This window comes from Fringilla coelebs (assembly GCF_963513975.1).
Source record: "Fringilla coelebs genome assembly, chromosome: 1".
Lineage (NCBI taxonomy): Eukaryota > Metazoa > Chordata > Aves > Passeriformes > Fringillidae > Fringilla > Fringilla coelebs.
Genome location: NC_140028.1, coordinates 1,744,343 through 1,765,851, shown reverse-complemented (window position 1 = coordinate 1,765,851; position 21,509 = coordinate 1,744,343). Strand labels below are relative to the sequence as shown.

At 52.6% G+C, this 21,509-nt stretch overlaps 1 protein-coding gene and 1 pseudogene across 3 annotated transcripts; one reads left to right on the top strand and one right to left on the bottom strand.

Moving 5' to 3' along the window:
- Window positions 1-2,200: 2,200 nt before the first annotated feature.
- On the top strand, window positions 2,201-14,002 carry LOC311153221 (ubiquitin carboxyl-terminal hydrolase CYLD-like; annotated as a pseudogene). The gene is made up of 14 exons (XR_014617052.1): window positions 2,201-2,241; window positions 4,067-4,533; window positions 4,615-5,167; window positions 5,811-6,031; window positions 6,524-6,677; window positions 7,013-7,148; window positions 7,763-7,873; window positions 8,278-8,369; window positions 9,095-9,161; window positions 10,169-10,298; window positions 10,528-10,636; window positions 10,784-10,902; window positions 11,505-11,724; window positions 12,464-14,002. The product of XR_014617052.1 is annotated as a ubiquitin carboxyl-terminal hydrolase CYLD-like (transcript).
- Window positions 14,003-14,438: 436 nt separating this feature from the next.
- On the bottom strand, window positions 14,439-21,141 carry NAPRT (nicotinate phosphoribosyltransferase). 2 transcript variants are annotated; one of them, XM_084208867.1, is made up of 13 exons: window positions 20,944-21,141; window positions 19,829-19,956; window positions 19,197-19,279; window positions 18,605-18,735; window positions 18,412-18,527; window positions 17,628-17,821; window positions 17,321-17,461; window positions 17,085-17,169; window positions 16,906-16,986; window positions 15,946-16,048; window positions 15,711-15,868; window positions 15,400-15,507; window positions 14,439-15,282 (listed from the first exon to the last, which is right to left on the bottom strand). In XM_084208867.1, exons 1-13 carry the CDS (start codon window positions 21,128-21,130, stop codon window positions 15,223-15,225), a joined length of 1,575 nt encoding a protein of 524 aa, XP_084064993.1. In that variant the 5' UTR covers window positions 21,131-21,141; the 3' UTR covers window positions 14,439-15,222. The 2 variants fall into 2 exon arrangements, with proteins under 2 accessions (XP_084064993.1, XP_084064994.1); XM_084208868.1 differs by having other exon boundaries at window positions 19,874-19,956.
- Between the last annotated feature and the right edge of the window lie 368 nt (window positions 21,142-21,509).

The window sequence follows — 21,509 nt, the reverse complement described above, 5'->3', positions numbered from 1 at the left end:
GCCATGCCATGGGGACACACGGGTCCATAGGGATTTGGGTCCATGGAAACACACGTGAATCCATTGGGGTTTGGGTCCATTGGGGCACACACCCCCGATACACAGGGACTTGGGAACACTCGTTCAGGGATCCATAGGGATTTGGGCCCATGGGAATACACACACAGATCCACAGGGACATGGCACCATGGGGACACATGTGAATCCATTGGGATTTGGGTCCATGGGGACATGCACACACATGGATCCATAGGGACATGGGTCCATGGGGACACACAAGAATCCACTGGGACATGGGTTGATAGAAATACAACTGGTATTTGGATCCATGGGGACACACATACAGATCCATAGGGACATGGCACCATGGGGACACACAGGAATCCATAGGGATTTGGTCCCATTAGGACACACAGAGATCCATTTGGGTCCATGGAAACACATTTGAATCCATTGGGATTTGGGTCCATGGGGACACACACCACAGATACACAGGGACTTGGATCCATAGGGACACAGATTCAGGGATCCATAGGGCTTTGGGACCATGGGAATACACACATAGATCCACAGGGACATGGCACCATGGGGACACATGTGAATCCATTGGGATTTGGGTCCATGGGGACACACACCACAGATACACAGGGACTTGGGTCCATAGGCACACAGATTCAGGGATCCATAGGGCTTTGGGACCATGGGAATACACACACAGATCCATCGGGACATGGCACCATGGGGACACACAGGAATCCATAGGGATTTAGGCCTATTAAGACACAGATCCATAGGGATTTGGGTCCATGGAAACACGTGTGACTCCATTGGAATTTGGGTCCATGGGGACACACACTTCAGGATCCATAGGGCTTTGTGACCATGGAAACACGCATAAATTCCAAGGGGTTTGGGTCCATGGAAACACATGTGAATTCAGTAGAATTTGGGTCCGTTCGGATACACACGAGTCCATAGGGATTTGGGTCCATGGGGACATAGATTCAGGGATCCACAGGGCTTTGGGACCATGGAAACACATGTGAATCCATTGGGATTTGGGTCCATAGGGACAGATGTGAACTCAGTAGAATTTGGGTCCATTAGGATACACACGAATCCATTGGGATTTGGGTCCATGGAAACATACACATGTGAACCCACTAGAATTTGGGTCCATGGGGACACACACTCCAGGATCCATAGGGCTTTGTGACCATGGAAACACACATAAATTCCAAGGGGTTGGGTCCTTGGAAACATACGTGAATTCAGTAGAATTTGGGTCCGTTAGGATACACACGAGTCCATAGGGATTTGGGTCCAAGGGTACACAGATTAAGGGATCCATAGGGCTTTGGGACCATGGAAACACATGTGAATTCATTGGGATTTGGGTCCATTATGATACTCAGGAGTTCATAGGGATTTGGTTCCACGGAAACACATGTGAATCCATTGGGATTTGGGTCCATGGAAACTCACACATGTGAACCCACTAGAATTTGGGTCCATTATGATACTCACAAGTTCATAGGAATTTGGGTTCATGGAAACACATGTGAACTCAGTAGAATTCGGGCTCATTAGGATACACAGGAGCCCATAGGAATTCAGGTCCATGGGGACACAGGGCTTTGGGACTGTGGAACCACATGAAACCCAAGGAATTTGGGTCCATGGAAAGAATCCATGGGAATCCGTTGGGATTTGGATCCATGGGAACACACACCACAGATACACAGGGACTTGGGTCTATGGGGACACACATTCAGAGATCCACAGGGCTTTGGAATTGTGGAAACACATGAAATCCCAAGGGCTTTGAGTCCATGAAAACACACACGAATCCACAGGGATTTGGGCCCACGGAAAGACATGTGAACCCACTAGAATTTGGGTCCAGTAGGAAACACACAAATCCACAGGGACTAGAGTCCATGAGGACACACACTCCAGGACCCATTGGGCTTTGGGACCGTGGAAACACACGCGAATCCACAGGGATTTGGGACCATGGAAACACCTCCGCCCGCCGCCCCTCACGCAGTTCCCGCCTTCCCCCCAGGCCGGCCGGCAGGGGGAGGGGCCTGCTGCGGCGCCACGCCCCCTCCCCCTCATTGTGATTCCGCCCCTTCGCTCCTATTGGTCGCCTGCCTCTCACTGCCGCTCTCCATTGGCTGGCGGGCCGCGCGCGCGCTCGGACGCGGAAGTGTCGGGGCCGGAGCGGCGGCGGAGACGGTGAGGGGAGGGGGGAGGGGTCGAGCCCAAACCCCGCTCGGAGCGCTGGGAGCGGGAATTTATTCCCATAAATCGGCGGAAATTGGGAATATTCTGGTTTTAAATACCCGGGTTGCACTTGGGTTTGATGAGGAAAAGGGTTTTTTGCTGTGTTTCCGCTAGGAAAATGGTTTATTTGGCGGTTTTGGTGAGGGAATTAGTTTATTCTCGTTTGTTTTTGTGAGAAAAGCTGTTTATTCTTGGGGTTTGGCGGATAAAATTGTTTATTCTTTGGGTTTTTTAAGGAGAAAAAGGGTCTATTCCGGCGTCTTGATGAGGAAAAGAAATTGGTTTTGCTCTTTGGAAAATGAGGAACATGATTTATTCGTAGTTTTTGATGAGGAAAGCGGGGGTTTTTTGCGTTTTTCTTGAGAAAAAAAAAAGTTTATTTTCGGCTTTTAAGGAAGAAAATTGTTTATTTGTGGTTATTTTATGAGGAAGATTACTTATTCTTGGAGGATTTTGATGAGGAAAATGGTTTATTCTTGGGGTTTGATTAATAAAATTATTTATTCTTGCTTTTTGATGAGGAGAATTGTTTAGTCTTGTGGGTTTTGTGATAAAAATGTGTTTATTTTTTGCTTTTTATGAGGAAAATGGTTTATTTGGTTTTGATGAGGGAAGTGGTTTATTCTGGAGCTTTCATGAGGAAAATGGGCTTGATGAGGAAAACTTATTCTTGGGGTTTTGGATAATTAAATAGTTTATTATTGGAATTTCATGAGAAAAATCAATTTATTTTGGGCTTTTAGTGAGGAAAATGGCTTATTTTAATTTTTTTTTAATTCACCCTTTCTTCACATTGAAACAAAAATTTTGGATCCTGATTTTCCATCGAGGGAGAAGATAGGGAAGGATAAAAAGGGCAATTCAATGACTGGATTTTAATTACTACTGGAATTTAAATATTAGAATGTAACCACTGGCATTTAACTGTAATTCCACCAGTTGAATTAACGTACTGGAATTTTAACTACAAGAATTTTCACTTGTTAGAATTTAACTAGAAAATAAAAAATATATTCCAGCTTCCAGATACTTGTATTTCTTTTCATATAAATTAAATAATAAATAAATATTTACTAGGAAAGCTGGAGATCTTTGATACCTCAAGGGGTAATTTGCATATGTTCTGAATGAATATTCAAAATATTCGTGAATACTCATGAGCTGTAGCAACACCGAGGAGCAGGAATCCCTTTTCCAAGGAATTTTACAAGGCAGGATTGATCCTTTGCCTCATTCCTATGAGTGAGGAAAGAAAACACGGAATTTAATGAGGCTGGACAGTGTCAGAACAGGTTGGACCAGTTGGAGCAGCCTCCCCATCCCTGGAATTATTCCAGGTGTGCCTGGATGGAGCTTGGCGCAACCTGGGATAGGGAAAGGTGTCCCAGCCCATGGAATGAGATGATTTTAAGGTTCCTTCCAGCCCAAACCATTCCATGTTTTTGGTTTTTGTTTTTTGGGGTTTTTTTTTTGTGAAATCTCATCCTGGGAGGGTTTAGTGGAGAAGGCAGAGCTGGACTTTTCCCATGGAAACGCAGCGAGGGAACAGGGATGAGCAGGAATGCGGGAAACCGGGTTAGGTGGAATTTTGAATCACCACGAGGGTGACTAAACACCTGGGAAAAGGGAGCGGGGAAGCTTTGGGAGACGCTCAAACTCAGCCGGGCGAGGCTTTGAGCGCGGGGTTGGATCCAAAACCTCTTCCAACCCCCGGATCCTTCGGGAATTCTTCGCCAACACTCACAAATCTCCGTTGCTGTGACTCTCCCAAACCCAGGAGAATCTGCCATGTCCAACCTCCCGCCCCTGGCAGCGGACAGGAATTGCTTCTACATCCTGACAGAGGACTGTGCCTATGGAAGCAAGTACTTCCAAGCCGGGAACTTGTGCTTCTGCAGCGAGAGGAGCTACCTGCGGAATTTTTCCGAGGATGGGCCTCCAGCTTGCTTCCTGAAGGTTGTCATGCTGGACGACAGCTCCACGGTCACCATCAACCGGGGAATCCTGCAGCCCGTGCGCCAGGAAGCCGCCGGATTCCTCCTGGCCATCGGGAGCCACAGCGAGCGCTTGGATTTTTTCCTGAACAGGCTGAGCCTGGAAGGAGCTCTCCGAGCCGTGCCGGGTCAAAATGTAATGGTGGAGGTGGAGAGGGAATTTTTTCCGGGAGTTGTGCGCTACATCGGGAGCATCTACAAGCCCAGCTTGGCTGTGCTGACTCCAGTGTTTTTTGGGGTGGAATTGCAGGTAAGGGGGGGCCAAAGCAGAGAATTCCTTGTTTTTCCATGAAATTTCTGTGTGTGACATCTCTTCCTGGTGTGTTTTCAGGGAGAGGGGGAAAACAGAGGGAGAAGCGACGGGTCCTACCATGGCACCGAGTACTTCAAGTGCAAGAGGAACTGTGGGATCTTCCTGCCCTTCAGCAAAATCCAGTTTATTCCCACATCAGGCAACGATTATGGGAAGCAGAAGCCGGGAAGACAGGACACAGAGGAGGTGGTTCCCGTGAAGGTGGGAGACGCCGTCAGCTTCTTCGTGGATGAGATCCCCACCAAAGGAATTGCCATGGCAGTTTACAGGGAAGGAAGCCAATGGTTTGTGAAAGTTTGCCCGGTAAGAGCAGCTTTTCCATGGGCTTTTTTTGGGATTTTAAAGAAAAAAATCCCCTTATGGTTGGGCGTGCAAGAGAAGTAGAAGGGATATCCAGAAGGGATGTGAGGTTCAGTGCAAACTTTGTTTAAAAAGTCCTTCATATTCCAGTGTTTAGCTGATGGGTTTTTCGCTAGCTGATGGATTTTTCACTCCTTTCAGGAAGAAGAAGGAACGACTGACATTTTCAGGGAAATCCCCATGGAAGCTGTTGTGAAGGAGAGCTTGCAAAGTAGGTGATCTTTGGATGTGTTCTCTCCTGCTCTCTTCTGGGGGAATTTGGAATTTATTCCCCCTCTGCAGGGTTCTGAGGAGCTGAAATTCCAATAAAACTTACAGCTTGTTTTAATGGACCAGGATTTATGGAAAAAATCTCAAGTTCCACACAAAGCTAAAGCTGAATCCCATTTGTCAGGAAGGAGAGACTGATGATAGCAGAGAATTCCCTCAGGGAAGAGGCACCCCTGGTTAAAAAGTCTTTAATTCAGCTGTAAAAGATGGAGGAGGAGCTTCATCCTGGTGAGAAAGGCTCAGGGGCCAGCAGCAATGGTGGGAATTGTTGAACAAGACAAGGAATTAGTAAAAAAAAATTAGGAAATAACCCCCCTGCTGCCATTCCAGTAGCCTTGGAAGGGCTGGATTAGCTCCAGGGCCAGCGAGAGGTTGGAATGTGAAGCTTTGAGCAGGGAAACAAGGAGCAGGATCATTCCCTCTCATCCTGTCAGACCAGCTTGGACACACTGGGAATTACACCTTGTGTCCCTGGTGCTCAGCTTCCTGCTTGTTTGTGTAGCCTGGAATTTCCAAAATAGACCTGGAATTAGATCCAGAGGATCCAATTCCCAGCTCTCCTAACGTTTTGTGTTGCCCATCAGGTTTTTTCCCAACGTTCAACTCCGACATGGGCTTTGGAAAACCAAACCTAATGAAACGAGAGATCAGCGAGAGCAGCGAGGAGGGGGAAGGTGGGAATTCACCCCTGGAAGTGAATTCCATGGTCCAGATTACCTTGGACAAGGGGAATCAAGTTTCAGGAATCATCCGCTGGTTGGGATACCTGCCCCAAATCAAGGACAAAATGGCTGGAGTTGAACTGGTGAGGCTGGAAAACTGGGAAAGGACCTGTGAGTGCTGGTGGCAGTGGCTGAATATGGAGGGTGGAATTTTGGGATCCCCAGGTACAGGATGTTGGCGGGCTGGAATGGAGGTGGGAAGGGTCTAGAGCACCAGGAGCAGCTGGGAGGGCTCATCCTGGAGAAATGGAGGCTCAGGGAGAACCTTCTGGATCCCTGCAATTCCCTTACAGGAGGGTGGCGCCAGGTGGGAATTGGGCTCTGCTCCTAGGGAACAAGGGACAGGAGCCTCAAACTGCTCCAATGGATATTTAGGTTGGATATTGGGAAAATTCCTTTGTGGATGGGGTTGTCCAGCCCTAGCACAACTGCCCAGGGCAGGGGTGAGGTCCCCATCACTTGGGGACACAATCCAGTGGTGGCCTCAGCGGCATTGCATAGCTGGACTGTATCTCAGACCTCTTTTCCACCCATAATTCCATAAATCCCGCTTGTCTCTGGTGCTGTTTTCCCAGGATGAAGACAAGGGGGTCACAGCTGGAGAGTGGCTGGGCAAGTCTTACTTCCACTGCGCCCCGAAGCGCGGCCTCTTCGTGAGGCTGAACTCCTGCCAGCCCGACGTGCGCTTCCAGAGCTTTCCCAGCTCTGACCTCTCCCTGGGGGATTACAGTGAGTCCTCTGGGAAGCAGGAAAACAGGGAGAAGGATGTGGAAAAACCCCATGGGCAGCATTTCTTCCCTTCCTTCGAGTGTTGTTTTTTGGTGTTTATCCCACACCATATCTTTGGCTGGATTAACAGCTGGACTCAATCCTAGAGGTCTTTTCCAACCTAAATGTTTCCTTAGGGAATATCCCTCAAGTCTGAAAGATTGTGATTTATGAAAAGCTGGATTGAGAAGCCACCTTAGGTCTGAGAGTTTTAGACTTCCCTCAGGCTTTTGAGACATCAAGGAAGGGCAGAGTTTACCCAGATGAGAAGGTGAAGGCAATTCCTTTTCTTGCAGGACAAGAAGTTAATCCAGAGGGTCCAGAGAGTTTTCCTCCCCTCAGGAATGAGGCAGCAGTCCGGGTTCTCCAAGGGCGGATGAAGGGCATCCAAGGCCATTGTAATTCCTGCTACATGGATGCAGCTCTCTTCAGGTAAGGACCTCCTTGGGTGGTGCAGGCTCCTTAAATGAATGGCTTTTTAATTAAGCTAAGCCCCAAATTGCAGCACTTCCCTGGATTTCCAAGGTGGCTGGAAGTTTACCTGGTGTAGAGCGAGATGTAACTGTGTGGAGATGCAGCCTCCAGGCTGCTTTTTGATCTCCTTCCCAAATCCAGCATATTTTTCAGCCCTGAAGACCCCCTATACCCCTGTGTCTGTCAGTCAGGGTGCTGAGAGCTCGTAGTTTTCCGGATTTGGACTGTGCTGACTCTGTCCCTGGAAGTTCTGGCTGGAATCATTCCAAAGAACCCACCCAGGAGGTCCCAACTTCCCTGCTTGGAGAGGGAAAGACTCAGTGGTGCCCTTCCCTGAGCAGTTATGGCTGCAAAGTAGGAATTTCCTTCTCCCTGAGCTGTTTCCTTGCTTTATCCCAGTGTTCATTGTTCCAGATGTGCCTCACTGTGCAGATGTGCTTCCCTCACCTCCCTGTAATTCCATGCATGGATTGTTGGGCGTCAAAGCCATTGACTGTCACCAGCCACCACATTTTGGTTCCAGCTGTTGCTTCCAAGCCCTCAAACTCAAACCCACCCCACTCTTCCCACAGCCTCTTCTCCTGTACTTCTGTGCTGGACTCTATGCTCTTCATGCCCTTCCCACTGTGTGACAGGAATGTCCAGGGAATTCTGCGGGATGAGATTGTCAATCCCCTCCGTAGGTGAGTGTAGGGATTGCTGGAATTTGTCCCATTCGCCCTCATTTCTTCCCTGCTGCCCTAAAGGTGGTACCTGGCACTGAGGGAAACCTGGCAGCCACATCTAAAAGTGTTCAGGACAAGGAGGAATGGTTTTAAACTGACAGAGCATGGATTGAGATGGGATATTGGGAAGGAATTTTCCATGTGAGGATGGTGAGGGGGTGGAATGGAATTCCCTGAGAAGCTGTGGCTGCCCCATTCCTGGAAGGGTCCCAAGCCAGGTGGAATGGGCCTTGGAGCAACCTGGTCTCGTTGGTAGCATCCCATGGCAGGGGGTTGAACTGGCAGGGGGATGAAGCTGAAGATCCCTTCCAAGCCCAGCCATTCCATGATTTCCCTCACCTGCAGCTGGTTGTTGTTCCCAGGACTGGCTTTGTCAGGGCCAGCAGTGTGATGCACCTCCGGGAGCAGCTCACGGACAAGGGCCAGTGCTCCAGCTTTACCAATGCTGAGAAAGGTAAGGAGCTCCCTGGGGCCTTTCCCCAGCTGCTTCCCTGTGTTTTGCCTCCTCCAGGAACCTGCTTCTCCTAGGAATGTCCTTTAATTAGGTGCTGATGTTTATTGGTGTAAAAATTCACTTGTAAAATTCTTTCAGTTTTTAAATCCCTCTGTACCCTCAGAGCCCTGTCCAGTGCCTAAAGGGGCTCCAGGAGAGCTGGAGAAGGGTTTTGGACAAGACATGGAGGGACAGGACACTGGGAATGGCTTCTCACTGCCAGAGGGCAGGGACAGATGGGGTTTTGGGAAGGAATTCCTCCCTGTGAGGGTGGTAAGGGGCTGGAATGGAATTTCTAGAGGAGCTGTGGCTGCCCCATCCCTCAAATTGTCCAAGTCCATGTTGGATGAGGCTTGGAGCAACCTGGGATAGTGGAAGGTGTTCCTGTCTATGGTAGTGGCTGTAATTCCTTGGATGGGAAAGGACCTTCAAGATTTGAAGGTCCTTTCCCATCCAAACCATCCCAGAATTCCATGGAAGTACAGTCTCTGAAAGCTGCTTGGCATTTTCCATGTTCCCTTTGGGATTTTTGCCTTAACCATATGCTCTCAGCCTTTATCCCTAACCTGAAGAGGAAATTCCAGGCCCCTGGAATGCTGGCTCATGTTTACCTGGCAGCTCTTTGATGCAGTGGGACAAGGCAGTTCCTGGCGTGGTCTGATCCATCCTTTCCTCTCACTTTCCAGATCCTGAGGAGTTCCTCAATCTCATAATGCAGCAGATCCTGGGAATTGAGCCACTATTGAAACTCCAGTAAGTTTCCACAGCTGAGGGATACAATTCCCATCCACCTCAGAATCCGTGGGCGGATGGGGGTCACTTGTCCCTTTCCACCAAAGTTTTTTGGAATCACAGCTCTGAGGTTTTGCAGCTCCTTAGGAACAGACTCTGATCCTGCTCGTTGTGATCTTCCCATCTGGGCAAAGACACTTCTGAGCCCTCCCTGGAGGGTGCTGCCTTCAGAAAATCAGGATAAAAACCTTGTGCCACCCTCAGGGAGAGCCAGAAGGGGTTTGAGAAAGGTGATGTCCGACTTTGGGGCAGATCCAGCAGTTATCTGACAGCCTTTGGATGAATTTGGGATATGTCCAGGCTGCCAAGCTGGCTCAGCTCCCACAGCCTCTCAAAACAGGCAGCCCATGGATGCAGTCCCAGTTTTTTGGGGACTCTACAAAGAGGATGAGAGGCTGGAGGAAGCCAAAAATAACTGTGCTGTTTGTGAGCACAGAAAGGGAATTGTTGGATTTCTGTGCTCCTTTGTGGAGCTGCTGCTCGAGCCGTGGATTGTGGAGTGCTGGGAAAGGCTGAGCACAAAGAGGACTCTGTGCTGCAGCTCCCCTGCACGGGGTCATCCCAAGGAAATCCTTTCCCTGCTTTCTTTAGGGATTGTGGGAGATCTGCACACAACCCACCTTGAGTTTGGCTTTTTGGATGCATTTTTTTAATTAATCCTTCACCAAATATCTGTTTGTCAATTTAAATACTAAATTTGCTAACACTAAATTATCTTTAAGATTTATATCAAGGGGAAATGGGATTTTGCTTATAGGATGTGCTGCTCTAAAGGGATAATGAGGCTAAAATTCCTACTTATCTACTGCTCCCCTGGCATAAATTTGGTATTTTTGTGTGGAAAAAGGTCTTTGTGTTGCACCAAACCACCCTTGGTGCCTCGAGCCCAGGAGCTCTCCCAGGACTAACTTGGGGAAACTCCAATTTTTGTGTCACCACATCCCCAATCCCATGAGCTCTCCTTGCAGGTCAGGAGGCCAGGAGCAGGAATGTTACTGCTACCAGATATTTATGGATAAACAGGAGGATTTGGTTGTTCCCGACGTGCAGCAGTTGGTGGAACGCTCCTTCCTGTCCTCAGATCTGAAGCTGGTGGAGGTGAGTCCAGTTTCCTTCTGCTTTCCTGCATTTCTTGCTTCCCAAAATACCTGTGAGGCCTTGGATGTTTTATATCCAACAGTGAATCCAGGCATGACTTAGGAAAAGGCCTCTGCTTTCCCTTTTTCCCTTTTGTCCTGTGAATAATGACAGCAAATTTAGACAGTAAAAAAACTCTGGGATTTGGCTCTTCTGGCAGGGTGACTCCTTTCTTTTTTTTTTTCCCCAGATCCCATCTTGCTTCATTATCCAAATGCCACGTTTTGGGAAGGAATATAAAATGTTCAGCAAAATCATCCCTTCCTTGGAGCTGGATATAACAGATCTGCTGCTGGACAGTGAGTGATGATGATGGGCTATGAGAACCAGCTCTGGGCTCTCTGGGATGGGATTCTTCTTCCTCGAGTCCCAGTTTTGGCAGGACAAGCTGGATTTTAGGTGGGATTTGGAGGAGACACTCCCTCTGAGCTCTGTTTCCCTGGCAGGTCCCAGGGAATGCTGCCTTTGTGGAGATGTTGCCACTCTGGAATGCTCAGAGTGTTTCAAGGACAAAGTGTTCGCAGCCACAGGCCTGAAGCAGTTCTGCAGCTCCTGCTCCAGACAGGTATTCCATGGCTATTCCCAAAATCCACCTTGGAAGCTGTCAGAGGGATGAAACATCCCAAAATCCCCACATTTATTTCCCTGGCTGTCCCTGCAGCTGCTCAGCCCTTTCCTGAGAGTCATTCCCACCAGGAGCCAGAGGTTGTGAACCCTCTGCTTACACAGAGCCTAAATAAAAACGGAATCATAGAAAAACTTGATTGGAAAGGACCTTGAAGCTCATTCCCATTCCACCCCCTGGATACTGCTCCCTATCCCAGGTTGCTCCAAGCTCTGTCCTACCTGGCCTTGGACAATTCCAGGGATGGGACATCCACAGCTTCCCTGGACAACCTGTTCCATAAATAAAGTGTAATCCTGCAGGAACTGAGAGCTGATCCCTCCCTGCTGTTTCCCCATGAGCATTCCCACAGTTTCTGCCTCTTGCAGGGTGACAAGCTCCCATTTCAGCTTCCTGCTGCCAGGCTGTCCCCACAACGCCATTCCCAGGCAAGCAGGGAGCATGGGAATCACATCAACAGGGAATAAATTGGGAATCTGACCTCTACCCCCCCCTTCCTGGCATGCCAGTTGTGCCAATACCACCCTGTCCCCTCTCCTCAGGTTCACTCCCATCGCCACCGCAAAGCGCACAAACCCCGGAGGCTGCACATTCCAGAGGAATTCCAGAGCTGGAGCGCCCGGGGCTGCCAGCAGGTACCACGGGAGAAGCTGGAGCTGTTTGCAGTGCTCTGCATCGAGACCAGTCACTACGTGTCCTTCGTGAAATACGGCCCTGGCAATGAGCACTGGATGTTCTTCGACAGCATGGCCGACCGGCACGGTGAGGGAATGCCATGGGATGTGGGAATGGGATGTGGGAAGCTGCCTGGGTCTGCTCAGTCCACCTTTTCCTCTCAAGTCCCTCTATTTAGGCTTTCTCTGGATTTGGATTTCCTTTAATTAGATTCCAGAGGGGCCAAGGGGGTTTTTCCAGGTGCTTTCAGCTTCTGGTTGTCGTCAAACAAGGGATTTGGGATCCTATCCCAGCTGGGCTCAGCTTGTGGGCACAGATTGGTTCTCCTGTCCTTCCCCACTGTGCTTTTATCACAGAGTTATGGAATGGTTTGGGTTGGAAGGGACCTTAAAACTCATCCAGTTCCAACCCCTGCCGTGGGCACCTTCCACTATCCCAGGCTGCTCCAAGCCTCATCCAACATGGACTTGGACAGGTCCAGGGATGGGGCAGCCACAGCTCCTCTGGAAATTCCATTCCAGTTCCTCACCACCCTCACAAGGAAGAATTCCTTCCCAATATCCCATCTGTCCCTCCCCTCTGGCAGTGGGAAGCCATTCCCTGTGTCCTGTCCCTCCATATCTTGTCCAAAACCCTTCTCCAGCTCTCCTAGAGGCCCTTTAGGTTGGATGATCTCCCCTCATCCAGCCTCTTCCAGTGCTTTTGGCCTCCACATCTCCCAGCTGAGGCTCTGCATGACTCTTGAGCGTGCTGGGATCTGCTGGAGCTGTAGGAACTCATCCCTTTGGGATCTGGTTTGGGACTTTTCTCCTCCTTTCCACCTCAGGTGGTGAAAATGGCTTCAACATTCCCACGGTGACGCTGTGCCCAGAAGTTGCCAAATACCTGGACTTGCCCCTGGCTGTGCTGGCCCTGGAGCAGCCTCGGGACATGGATGGGGTGGCCAAACGCCTCTTTTGTGATGCCTACATGTACCTGTACCAGAGCAGCAAAATGGCACTTTACAAGTGACACCATCCCAAGGCGATGGCACGGAGCAACAGCAGGAATGGGAGCTTGGATCATCCCAGAAGGTGGAAACGGCCAAGTCTGGATGCTCTGAGCTGCCTCTTCTCACCTCTCTTGGTGTCAAATTATCCAAATCAGGCTGGGTTTGTTACATCCTGGCTTTATCCAGTGGTAGTTGGTCGTTGGGCACAGCTGGACTTGAACTTATTGATGCTCAAATGCATTCTCATTCCCCACATTCCACAATTCTCCCTCTCCAGGTACTCTGCACCTGGAGCATTCCCACATCCTTGTTTCCCTGCTATCCCTTCTCTCTAAAGCTGGGGACCAGCAGAAATCAAAACACAAGGAATTATCCACAGGTTTACCAAGAAACCACAACCTTTCCTAAGACATCCTCACCTGGATTTGTGGAGTGAGGAGAATCAGGTCAGGATTGATTTTCCTCGCCTGTGTCCCTAAATTCCCTGCACTTCCCTTATCTAGCACTAACTGGCACTTTTACCCATCATTCCTTATTTCCAATCATGGATATCCTGAGCTGAAGCTATGCTTTAAAAATAGAAATTTTTCCAAGAACAAAACTGGAAGGAGGATGGGAGCAGAGGAACAACATCTGGGCTCCTGCTGCTTCCTCTTTTTGGCAAAATCTGCACAGGATTCAGTGTTACAACCTCACTTTCAGCACTTTCTGTCCCATCTTTGCATCCACTTCCAGGTTCTGGGGTCAAATAACAGAATTCCAAGGGGAAAAAAAAAATAGCACTTTGGGATTTTCTGCAGGAGCATTTAGGGTTGGGGTGGGAACTGGTGTTCCTTAAGTTAAATAAATTTGTAAACTTGGGGGTTCCCTGCTATTAAGTGGGAATTTGAGTCAGTGGGATGCCCAAATTCCACCAAAACCTGAAGGAAAGCATCCAGGAGTCCCAGATGTGCAGGTTTAACCCTGTTCCTGCTCTTCCTCCCCCTCTTTAATGCAGAGTGCAGTAATTTTAACAAAGCCTGGAGATTTGGATTGTTCCTGGTGGCTTGGGATGCATGGTTTGGGATCTTTCTGGCACTCCAGGCGTTGCCAGCAGGTCCTGGAGGGATTCTTTCCCTCTGCTCAGCTCTGATAGGTCACACCTGGAATACTGGGTCCTGTTTGGAGATCCACAGTACAAAACGAGAGACAAAATCCAAGGAAAAACCACAGAGATGATGAAGGGACTGGAGCATCTCCTATGAGGAGAGGCTGAGGGGGCTGGAATTGCCCAGCCTGGTGAAAAAAAGGCTCAGGAATCTCTTCACTATCCATAAATACCTGAGGATAAAGTGCAAAGACACACAGGAGCTTCTCTGCCCACCGAAATGGTTCCTAAACATCAGGAATTGCATCTTGTATGTGAGGGTGACAAATGCTGGCACAGGTCCCTCTCCTTGTTCTTCATTCCTCCTCTCCCAAAAACTCAGGAAAATCTCTACTCAGGTACAATGGACTCCTTATCTTTGGTGCTTTGCTTAAAAAAAAAAAAATTAATTTTTAGCAAACTGATCCTGGATTTCCTGGAGTATTTTTTTCCTGTCTTAAAATGGGATGCAATGCTGTTGGAATTCCCAGAAATCCAAGACCATCAAGCCATGCTTTGTTAAGCTCTTAGTTTTCTTCCCTGTAATTTCTGCCAAGATCCAAACCGTGGAGAGGACAGCAAAGCCACAGGTTTGATCCCTGGGGATTTCCCTCTCACCTTCCCATTCCCAATGGAGCTCCAAAGGGTTTTTCACTGGAATTATGCTCAGAGCCATGGTGGGAAAAGGCCTTTATTTGAAATTTTTTTGCTTAGTCTGAAGCTCAGTGTGGGTTAGAGCCACGTTTCCTGTGGGAACAGGGGTTAGAAAAGTGCAGGTGGCAACCTGGAGCTGGGATCAACCTGGAGCCAGCCTCCACATCCCAGAGAATTTGGAAAGAGTTGGAATGTGGCCACAAGAGATGAAGCTTAGAATTGCCAAAGCAAAGAGCGTCTGCCATAGGTATCCCATGGGTGTCCCATGTCACCCTTTTGGTGGCACTCCAGACTTTGTTCTAGTGCCACCAAGTTGGGCACAGGAGTGGCAGGGCCACCAGGGTAAGGCAAAAGGCTGGCAGGGCCACCAAGTTGGGCACAGGAGTGGCAAGGCCACCAAGGAAGGCACGAGGCTGGCAAGGCCACCAAGGAAGGCACAGGAGTGGCAGGGCCACCAAGGAAGGCACGAGGCTGGCACAAGGGCCACCAGGTTGGACACAAGAGTGGCACAGAGGGCACAGGGCTGGCAGGGCCACCAAGGAAGGCACAGGGATGGCAAGGCCACCAAGATAAGGCACAAGGCTGGCAGGGCCACCAAGCTGGGCACACGACTGTCACTTTCAGCTCCGCCTTCGCCATCCCTGTGTTCCCAGCTTCCCTACAGGGACCCCAGGGCGCTCTCCCAGTTCCTGCAGGTTCCTTGGGTTAGCACCAGGCAGAGGAAAGGTCTAAATTAGAGCCATTAATTCCTAACGAGGCACCTGGGCTTCCCAAAAAAGAGCAGAGCAGGAGCTGGGGATGAGCAGGGATCCTCTCAGAGGCTGCCCTGGCGCAGCTCCAGGAAGAGCTGGTGCAGCCTTTCCGTCACAGCCACCTGGCAATGGGAACAAGAGGGGTCAGAGAGCAGCTCCGTGGTGGCTTTGCTCAGGCCACCAAATCCAGGGGCATTCCCAGGTGTGTGCCAGTGGGACGTGGGAAGTGCTGGACGTACCGGGTAGGGCTGTGGCTCGTGGAGCCGGCGGTGAGCGGGGCTGAGCAGGTTGAGGGACACCTGGGCATGGGTCCTCACCTCGGGCAGGCTGGGCAGGGGCTCACACACCTGCAGGGATGGAGAGCCACGTGGGAAGAATGTGGGAATGTGGGAAGAGCCTCGTGGGAAGATCCACGTGGGAAGCCACCACCCGAGCCACCGCGTCTGGGTCGGCACCAGAGTTGTTGGCACATCTCAGAAGCCACCACTGCCCTTGAGCCATCCTCCAGTGTGGAAGAGGAGCCCTCCCAGGAGATGGGACCACCCCTGACCTGGCCATCCCTGAAGTAGGTGCGATGGAGGGGCTCCACGGTGGTGGGAATGACCTTGGTGGTCTCCTCAAGCCGCCCCAGGACACGGATCCCCAGCTCCTGCCCCGCGCTGGGTGACGGCTCCTCTTGCAGGGCCATGAGGTCCATGAAGGGGTGACCTGCCAGGAGGACATCAGGGAGAGAGTTATGGAGCAGGAGATTCCCCCAGGACTCTGGGAAGGGTCTTCAGACTCACCAGCAGCATCATAGAGCCGATAGATTGCCTTCATCCCCGGGATTGTCATCTTCTCCTCATCCTCCGTAAGCTTCAGGCATGGGGAGCCATTGACCTCCACCAGCTGTGGGAGAAGGGAAGGGAACCTGTGACCCCTCTGGGGAGGCAACTGATGCAAATCAGCTGAAAAAAGACAATTAAAAAACCCTAAAACCACCCCAAAATTGGGCATTCTGCCTTCTCCTGCCTGTGGAGGACTTGGGGCTTCTGGTGGGCAAAGAATTGGCCATGACCCAACGCTGGCACCCAGAACTTCCCTGTGTCCTGGGCTGATCCCACAGCATGGGCAGCAGGAGTGGGGGAATTCTGCCCCTCTGCCCCGCCCAGGTGAGACTCCACCTGCAGAGCTGCTCCAGCCCCAGGGTCCAACATCAGGAGGACGTGGAGCTGCTGGAGCAGGTCCAGAGGAGGCCATGGTGATGCTCCAAGGGCTGGAACCCCTCTGCTCTGGAACCAGGCTGGGAATGTTCAGCCTGGAGAAAGCTCCAGGGAGACCTCGGAGCCCTTTCCAGTGCCTGAAGGGGTTCCAGGAGAGCTGGAGAGGGATTTGGGACAAGGGATGGAGTGACAGGATGAGGAGGAATGGCTTCCCACGGCAGAATGCAGGGCTGGATGGGATACTGGGAAGGAATTCCACCCTGTGAGGGTGGTAAGGGGCTGGAATGGAATTCCCAGACAATTCTGTAGTTGCCCCATCCCTGAAAGTGTCCAAGGCCAGGTTGAATGGGGCTTAGATCAACCTGGGATAGTGGAAGGTGTCCCTGCCCATGGTGGTGGAGGACCTTCAAAAATCCCTTCCAAGGCAAATTCTTTGTGACTCTGTGACTCCATTGAGGCAGGATGGCCATGGAGCAGGCGTGGACCACCTGGAAGTGGCTCAGTGAGGACTGGGATATTTGGGATTTAGGCTGCCACCTTTACCTTGTACACACAGCCCAACGATGGCTGCAGGGGACACGTCACCAGGTTGGTCCCGATGCCGATCATGTCAATCTCGCTTCCCTGAGGCAGCAGAGAAGACAGAGACCATCAGCATCCCAACCCTGCCCACACCAGGGACAGCCCAGGTGACATCCCAGCCATGCCAGCAGGTTCCTCACCTCCCTCCTGAACTCCTCCAGGCTCTGCTCGCTGATGTCGTTGCTGACAGCAATGGGGATGGTCCCAAACCAGGGCACCTGGAAGCTGGAAGGAGCAGGATTTGGGAGGATCCATGGATCTACCCACAGTACCCAGAGCCATGAGGGCTCCCAATTCCTGGCAGGATGAAGGGCTGGGTGCAGGTGAGGAGGACAGGGATCAGTAACATCCACCCCAGAGTTGGTGTGGGACTTACTGAGCTCCGCAGGCTTGGAACACTCCCCGGATTTCCTTGGATTGCTGGGCCAGGTCCCCACTGTCCAGGCGCACTCCGATGGCCTGGTATCCCAGTTGGTGCAGTGCCAAGGCCACTGCACAGAAATTGGGCAAACCACTCCTGGCATGGGCAAGGAAAGCATTATTGACAAGTGGAAAACAGATCCAGGGTGGATCCAGCATTATTTCCAAGCCCTGTGCCTGCCAACATTCCTACTTCAGGGCCACCAACGAGGAGGGGAACATCCATCCCCTGTGCCGCAGCGGCAAAGTCCTGGTGCCCTCACCTCCTGACACAATAGGTGTCCAGCAATCCCTGGAAGTCACATGGGAAGGTGACAGCATAGGACACAAAGGCGGCCAGCTCACCCTGGTTGGCCTTGCTGGGAGGAGTTTGGAGCAGATCACAAACCCGCTGCAGCCAGGACACAGCCAGGCCTGCCAGATCCACAGGATCTCCTCCAGCCCGAGGTGGGAGCTCCTGCCAGGGGAACATGGGATTTGCACAGCCCATGGCATCATCCAAGGTGCCAGGAGTGTGGGAACAGGTGGAGTGTTCCATTCCCCATCCATCCCACTCTAATCCCTGTCTGCATTCCCATCCTCATCCCACTCCTATCTCATCCCACATCCCATTGCCCACCCCTTATCCACATCCTCATTCCCATATCCATCCCACCTTACCCCAGTTCCCACCACACCACTATCCCATCTCCTCCCATCCCTAACTCCATATAAACCCCACCCCCATCCCAGGTCCTTCTGCCCATCCCTATCCCCATCCCAATCACACCCACATCCCATCTTCATCCACATCCCATCCCCAACCCCCCTCAATGACAAGTGGAAAACAGATCCAGATCCCAACAGATCCCTATCCCATCCCAACCCATTCCCATCTCCATTCTTATCCCCCTCTACATCCCCAACCCCATGAGATCCTGATCCCATTCCCATCCCACACTCACCTGCACTCCCATCCCCACCCTCATCCCATCCCCATCCAATATTCATCTCCATTCCCATTCCCATCCCATTCCCATCCCCATTCCCATCCCAGGCAGAGCTCACCCGTGGCTGCACCTCCTCCAGGCACCTGAAGGACATGATGAAGGAGTGGGCGATGGTGCCGCGCACGGGAATTCCGTAGAGTTTTCCCGCCAGGATGTTGCTGGTGCCGTCGAAGCCTGCGAGGAGGGACAGGGGGGACACCCAGGTGATGGCAGGGCCGTGGTGGCACCGGGCACCGTGGGGTGGGACTCACCCCCAATGTAGGAATATTTGGATGCCGAGAGGGCTCCATCCGGCCCCTGCGCGCGGCGGAGCCCCATCTCTATGAGCTTCATGTCCGGGCCGGCAAGGAGACGGAATCTGGCAGCGTTGGTGGCCACCAGGCTGGAGGACAAAGGGGACAGGTCACACACAGCCAGCATAGCCAAGGGGAAGGGGCTCCAGGACCCTCCCTGTTTGGACAAGGCAGGGATTACCACGGGACTCGGTGGACAGGGATGTGGTGGAGTTGACCAAGGGGACTTGGGGGACAAGGAGATCCTAAAGGTGACCTGTGGGGGACCAGGACATCTCTCAAGAGAACCTGAGGGACAGGGAGACCCTTCAGGGGACTAGAGGGTGGGCTGGACATGGGAAGCCCTTGGGAAAACTTGAGGGAACACTGGGACACCCTCCAGTAGTTAAATTCAACTGTAGAATTCCAGCAGTTAAATTCCAGTTGGGGATTTGTGGGGTCATGGTACCCCCAGGACTGGGGTGTCCCTCTAGATTGGGGGGTGCTGCACTCCCTTCCCTGTCCCCCTCCACCTTCCAAGGGCTTTGGGATCATCCCTATCACAAAATACCTGGCATAGTTGATCAGGCACAGCAAGGTGGTCTCCAGCAGCTGCACCACCAGGAGCGGCCCCTTCACCTGCAGGAACGGCACCTGAGGGAACAGAGGCGACAACCTGGTCCCTCTGGAGCAGAGAGGAGCTGGGAAAGGCAGGAATGGGGGTCCAGGGGATCCCAGAGCCAAGGAAAAGGGAAGGCCTGGGCCTGTTGGAGGTGGGATGGTCAGGAAAAGGGCTGCAGAGGGATATTGGTGAAGGAAAAGGGGTACAAGGGGATTCCAGTGTCAGGGAAGGGCATGCAAGGGGATCCTATTGCCCAGGAATGAGGGTCCAGATTGTCCCTGTGCCCAGGAAAGGCATTCCAGGGGTTCCCAGTATGAAGGAAAAGGGAGGTGACAGGGTGGGGGACATGAGGATGGCCAAGATGGAGGTTCAAGGGGTCCATGGTGTTGAGGAAAGGGGGAGGGGCTGTAAGGTAGGAAGGTGGGAATGGGGGGGTCGAGGGGCTCCCAAAATCAGGGAAAAGGGGGGCACTGGGAAAAGCAGAATTGGAGTTCCAGGGGATCCCAGTTTCAAGGAAAAGGAGGTCTGGGAGCTGGGAGAGATCAGGAGAGAGGTCAGGAAAGATGGAGGAGGGGTCCCACCCTGGCAAAGACGACGGAGCCCTCGGGAATGGCGGTGACGGTCACCTCGGAGGCGTCCAGAGTGGCCAGGTAGTCAAAGAAAGCATCGTCTATGGTGCTGGGCAGGACAGAGCGCAGGTACGCGACGTCTGCGGGGACAGCGCGGTGACACCGGGGACAAGGGACACAGGGGGAGGTGGGGGGGAACACCGAGCCTCCCATGGAGAGGTGAGGGACAGCAGGTGGGTGACAGCACCCCCAGCACAGAGTGTGACAGGGTGGGGTGGCCCAAGTCCCCTCTGAGGGACACTTCTGGAGAGTGTCCCAGTGTCCCCCCAAGTTTCCCTGAGGGCTCTTTGTGTCCACTCCTGCTGTTGTGTCCCCTGAAGGGTCTCCCTGTCCCCTAAGTTCATCTGAGAGATGTCCCTGTCCCTTTATGACTTGTCCTGATCCCCTGCAGTCCCCCAGGGCGGTTCCCCTGTCCCCCAAGTCCCCCTCAAATGCTGTCCCTCACCCCCACCGCAGGTCCCCAGTCCCCCAGATCCATCTGAGAGACATTCCTGTCCCCATCAAGTTCTCTCAAGGGATTCCCGTCCTCCCCAAGTCCCCCTGAGGGGTTCCCCATCCCCAGATCACTCTGAGAAATGTCTCTGCCCCCCTTAAGTCCCCCTGGATGCTGTCCCGTCCCTTACAAGTCTCCTCGAGTTGTTCCCCCATCCTCCTCCGGGGGGGATTTCCCTCCTTCCCCCACGTCCCTCCCACCCTCCCCGCTATCCCTCCCACCCTCCCCGCTATCCCTCCCTCATCCTCTGCCCTTTCCCCTCCTATCCCCTGGAGTTTTTCCAAAGCCTCCCTGTGAAGGTTCCCGTCTCCTGCTCCCACCACCGCTCCCCACAACGCTTCTCCCGTCCCATCCTCATCCTCCCCACCGTCCCCTTGAGTTGTACCCCCCTCCCTCCCCCTTGACCCTCTCCCATCCCTTCTTCACCCTCTCCTCCGTCCCGTCCTGCCCCCCGAAGTTGCTCCCCTGTCCCTCCAAGTCCCACTGGGACGGTCCCCTCGCCCAACACTCCTCCTTACAACCCTGTCTCTTTCCCCGCCGTGTCCCCCTCCTGTCCCTCGCTGTCACCACGCACCGGCAGCGGAGAAGCGGAAGGCTCGGAGCCCCCGCAGCCCCTCGGCCAGGCCGGCGCCGAGCGCGAAGGAGCCGTGGAAGGGCGGGCGGCGGAAGAAGAGCTCGGCGGCGGCCGGAGCGCGGTGTCGCCCGGCCCGCCAGTGCCCGTAGGCCATGGACACCTGGTACAGGTCCGCCAGCGGCGCCATGGCGGGGCGGGGACAAGGGGACAGGGGTCGGGACACGGGGAGGAGCGGGGAAATAGGAGGGATACGGAAGCGCGGGGTGGGAGCACGCGGGGCTGGCGACACGGGGACGCGGGGCAGCAGAGACGGCAGCACAAGGGAGGACACGGGGATGGCAGCACAAGGGGGGACACAGGGCAGGGTTGGAGGCACAGCTGGACACGCGAGGTGGCAGCGCATAGTAGACAAGTGGCACAGGGATGGCAGCACAAGGGGGACACCGGGATAGCAGCAGAGGGAGGACATAGGGACAGTGGGACACGGGGGACAAGGACAGGGCACCAGGGATGGCAGCACACGGGGGACACGGGACAGGGATGGCAACACTGGGGACACTGGGATG

Excerpts from the sequence above, each read along its gene's own strand:
- NAPRT (XM_084208867.1), bottom strand. The coding sequence starts at position 21,130 with ATGGCGCCGCTGGCGGACCTGTACCAGGTGTCCATGGCCTACGGGCAC. Across the intron at positions 18,528-18,604 it reads CAAATATTCCTACATTGGGG|GCTTCGACGGCACCAGCAAC; the intron begins GTGAGTCCCACC and ends CCCTCCTCGCAG. Across the intron at positions 15,869-15,945 it reads TCGGCTCTATGATGCTGCTG|GTCACCCCTTCATGGACCTC; the intron begins GTGAGTCTGAAG and ends TCCTCCTGGCAG.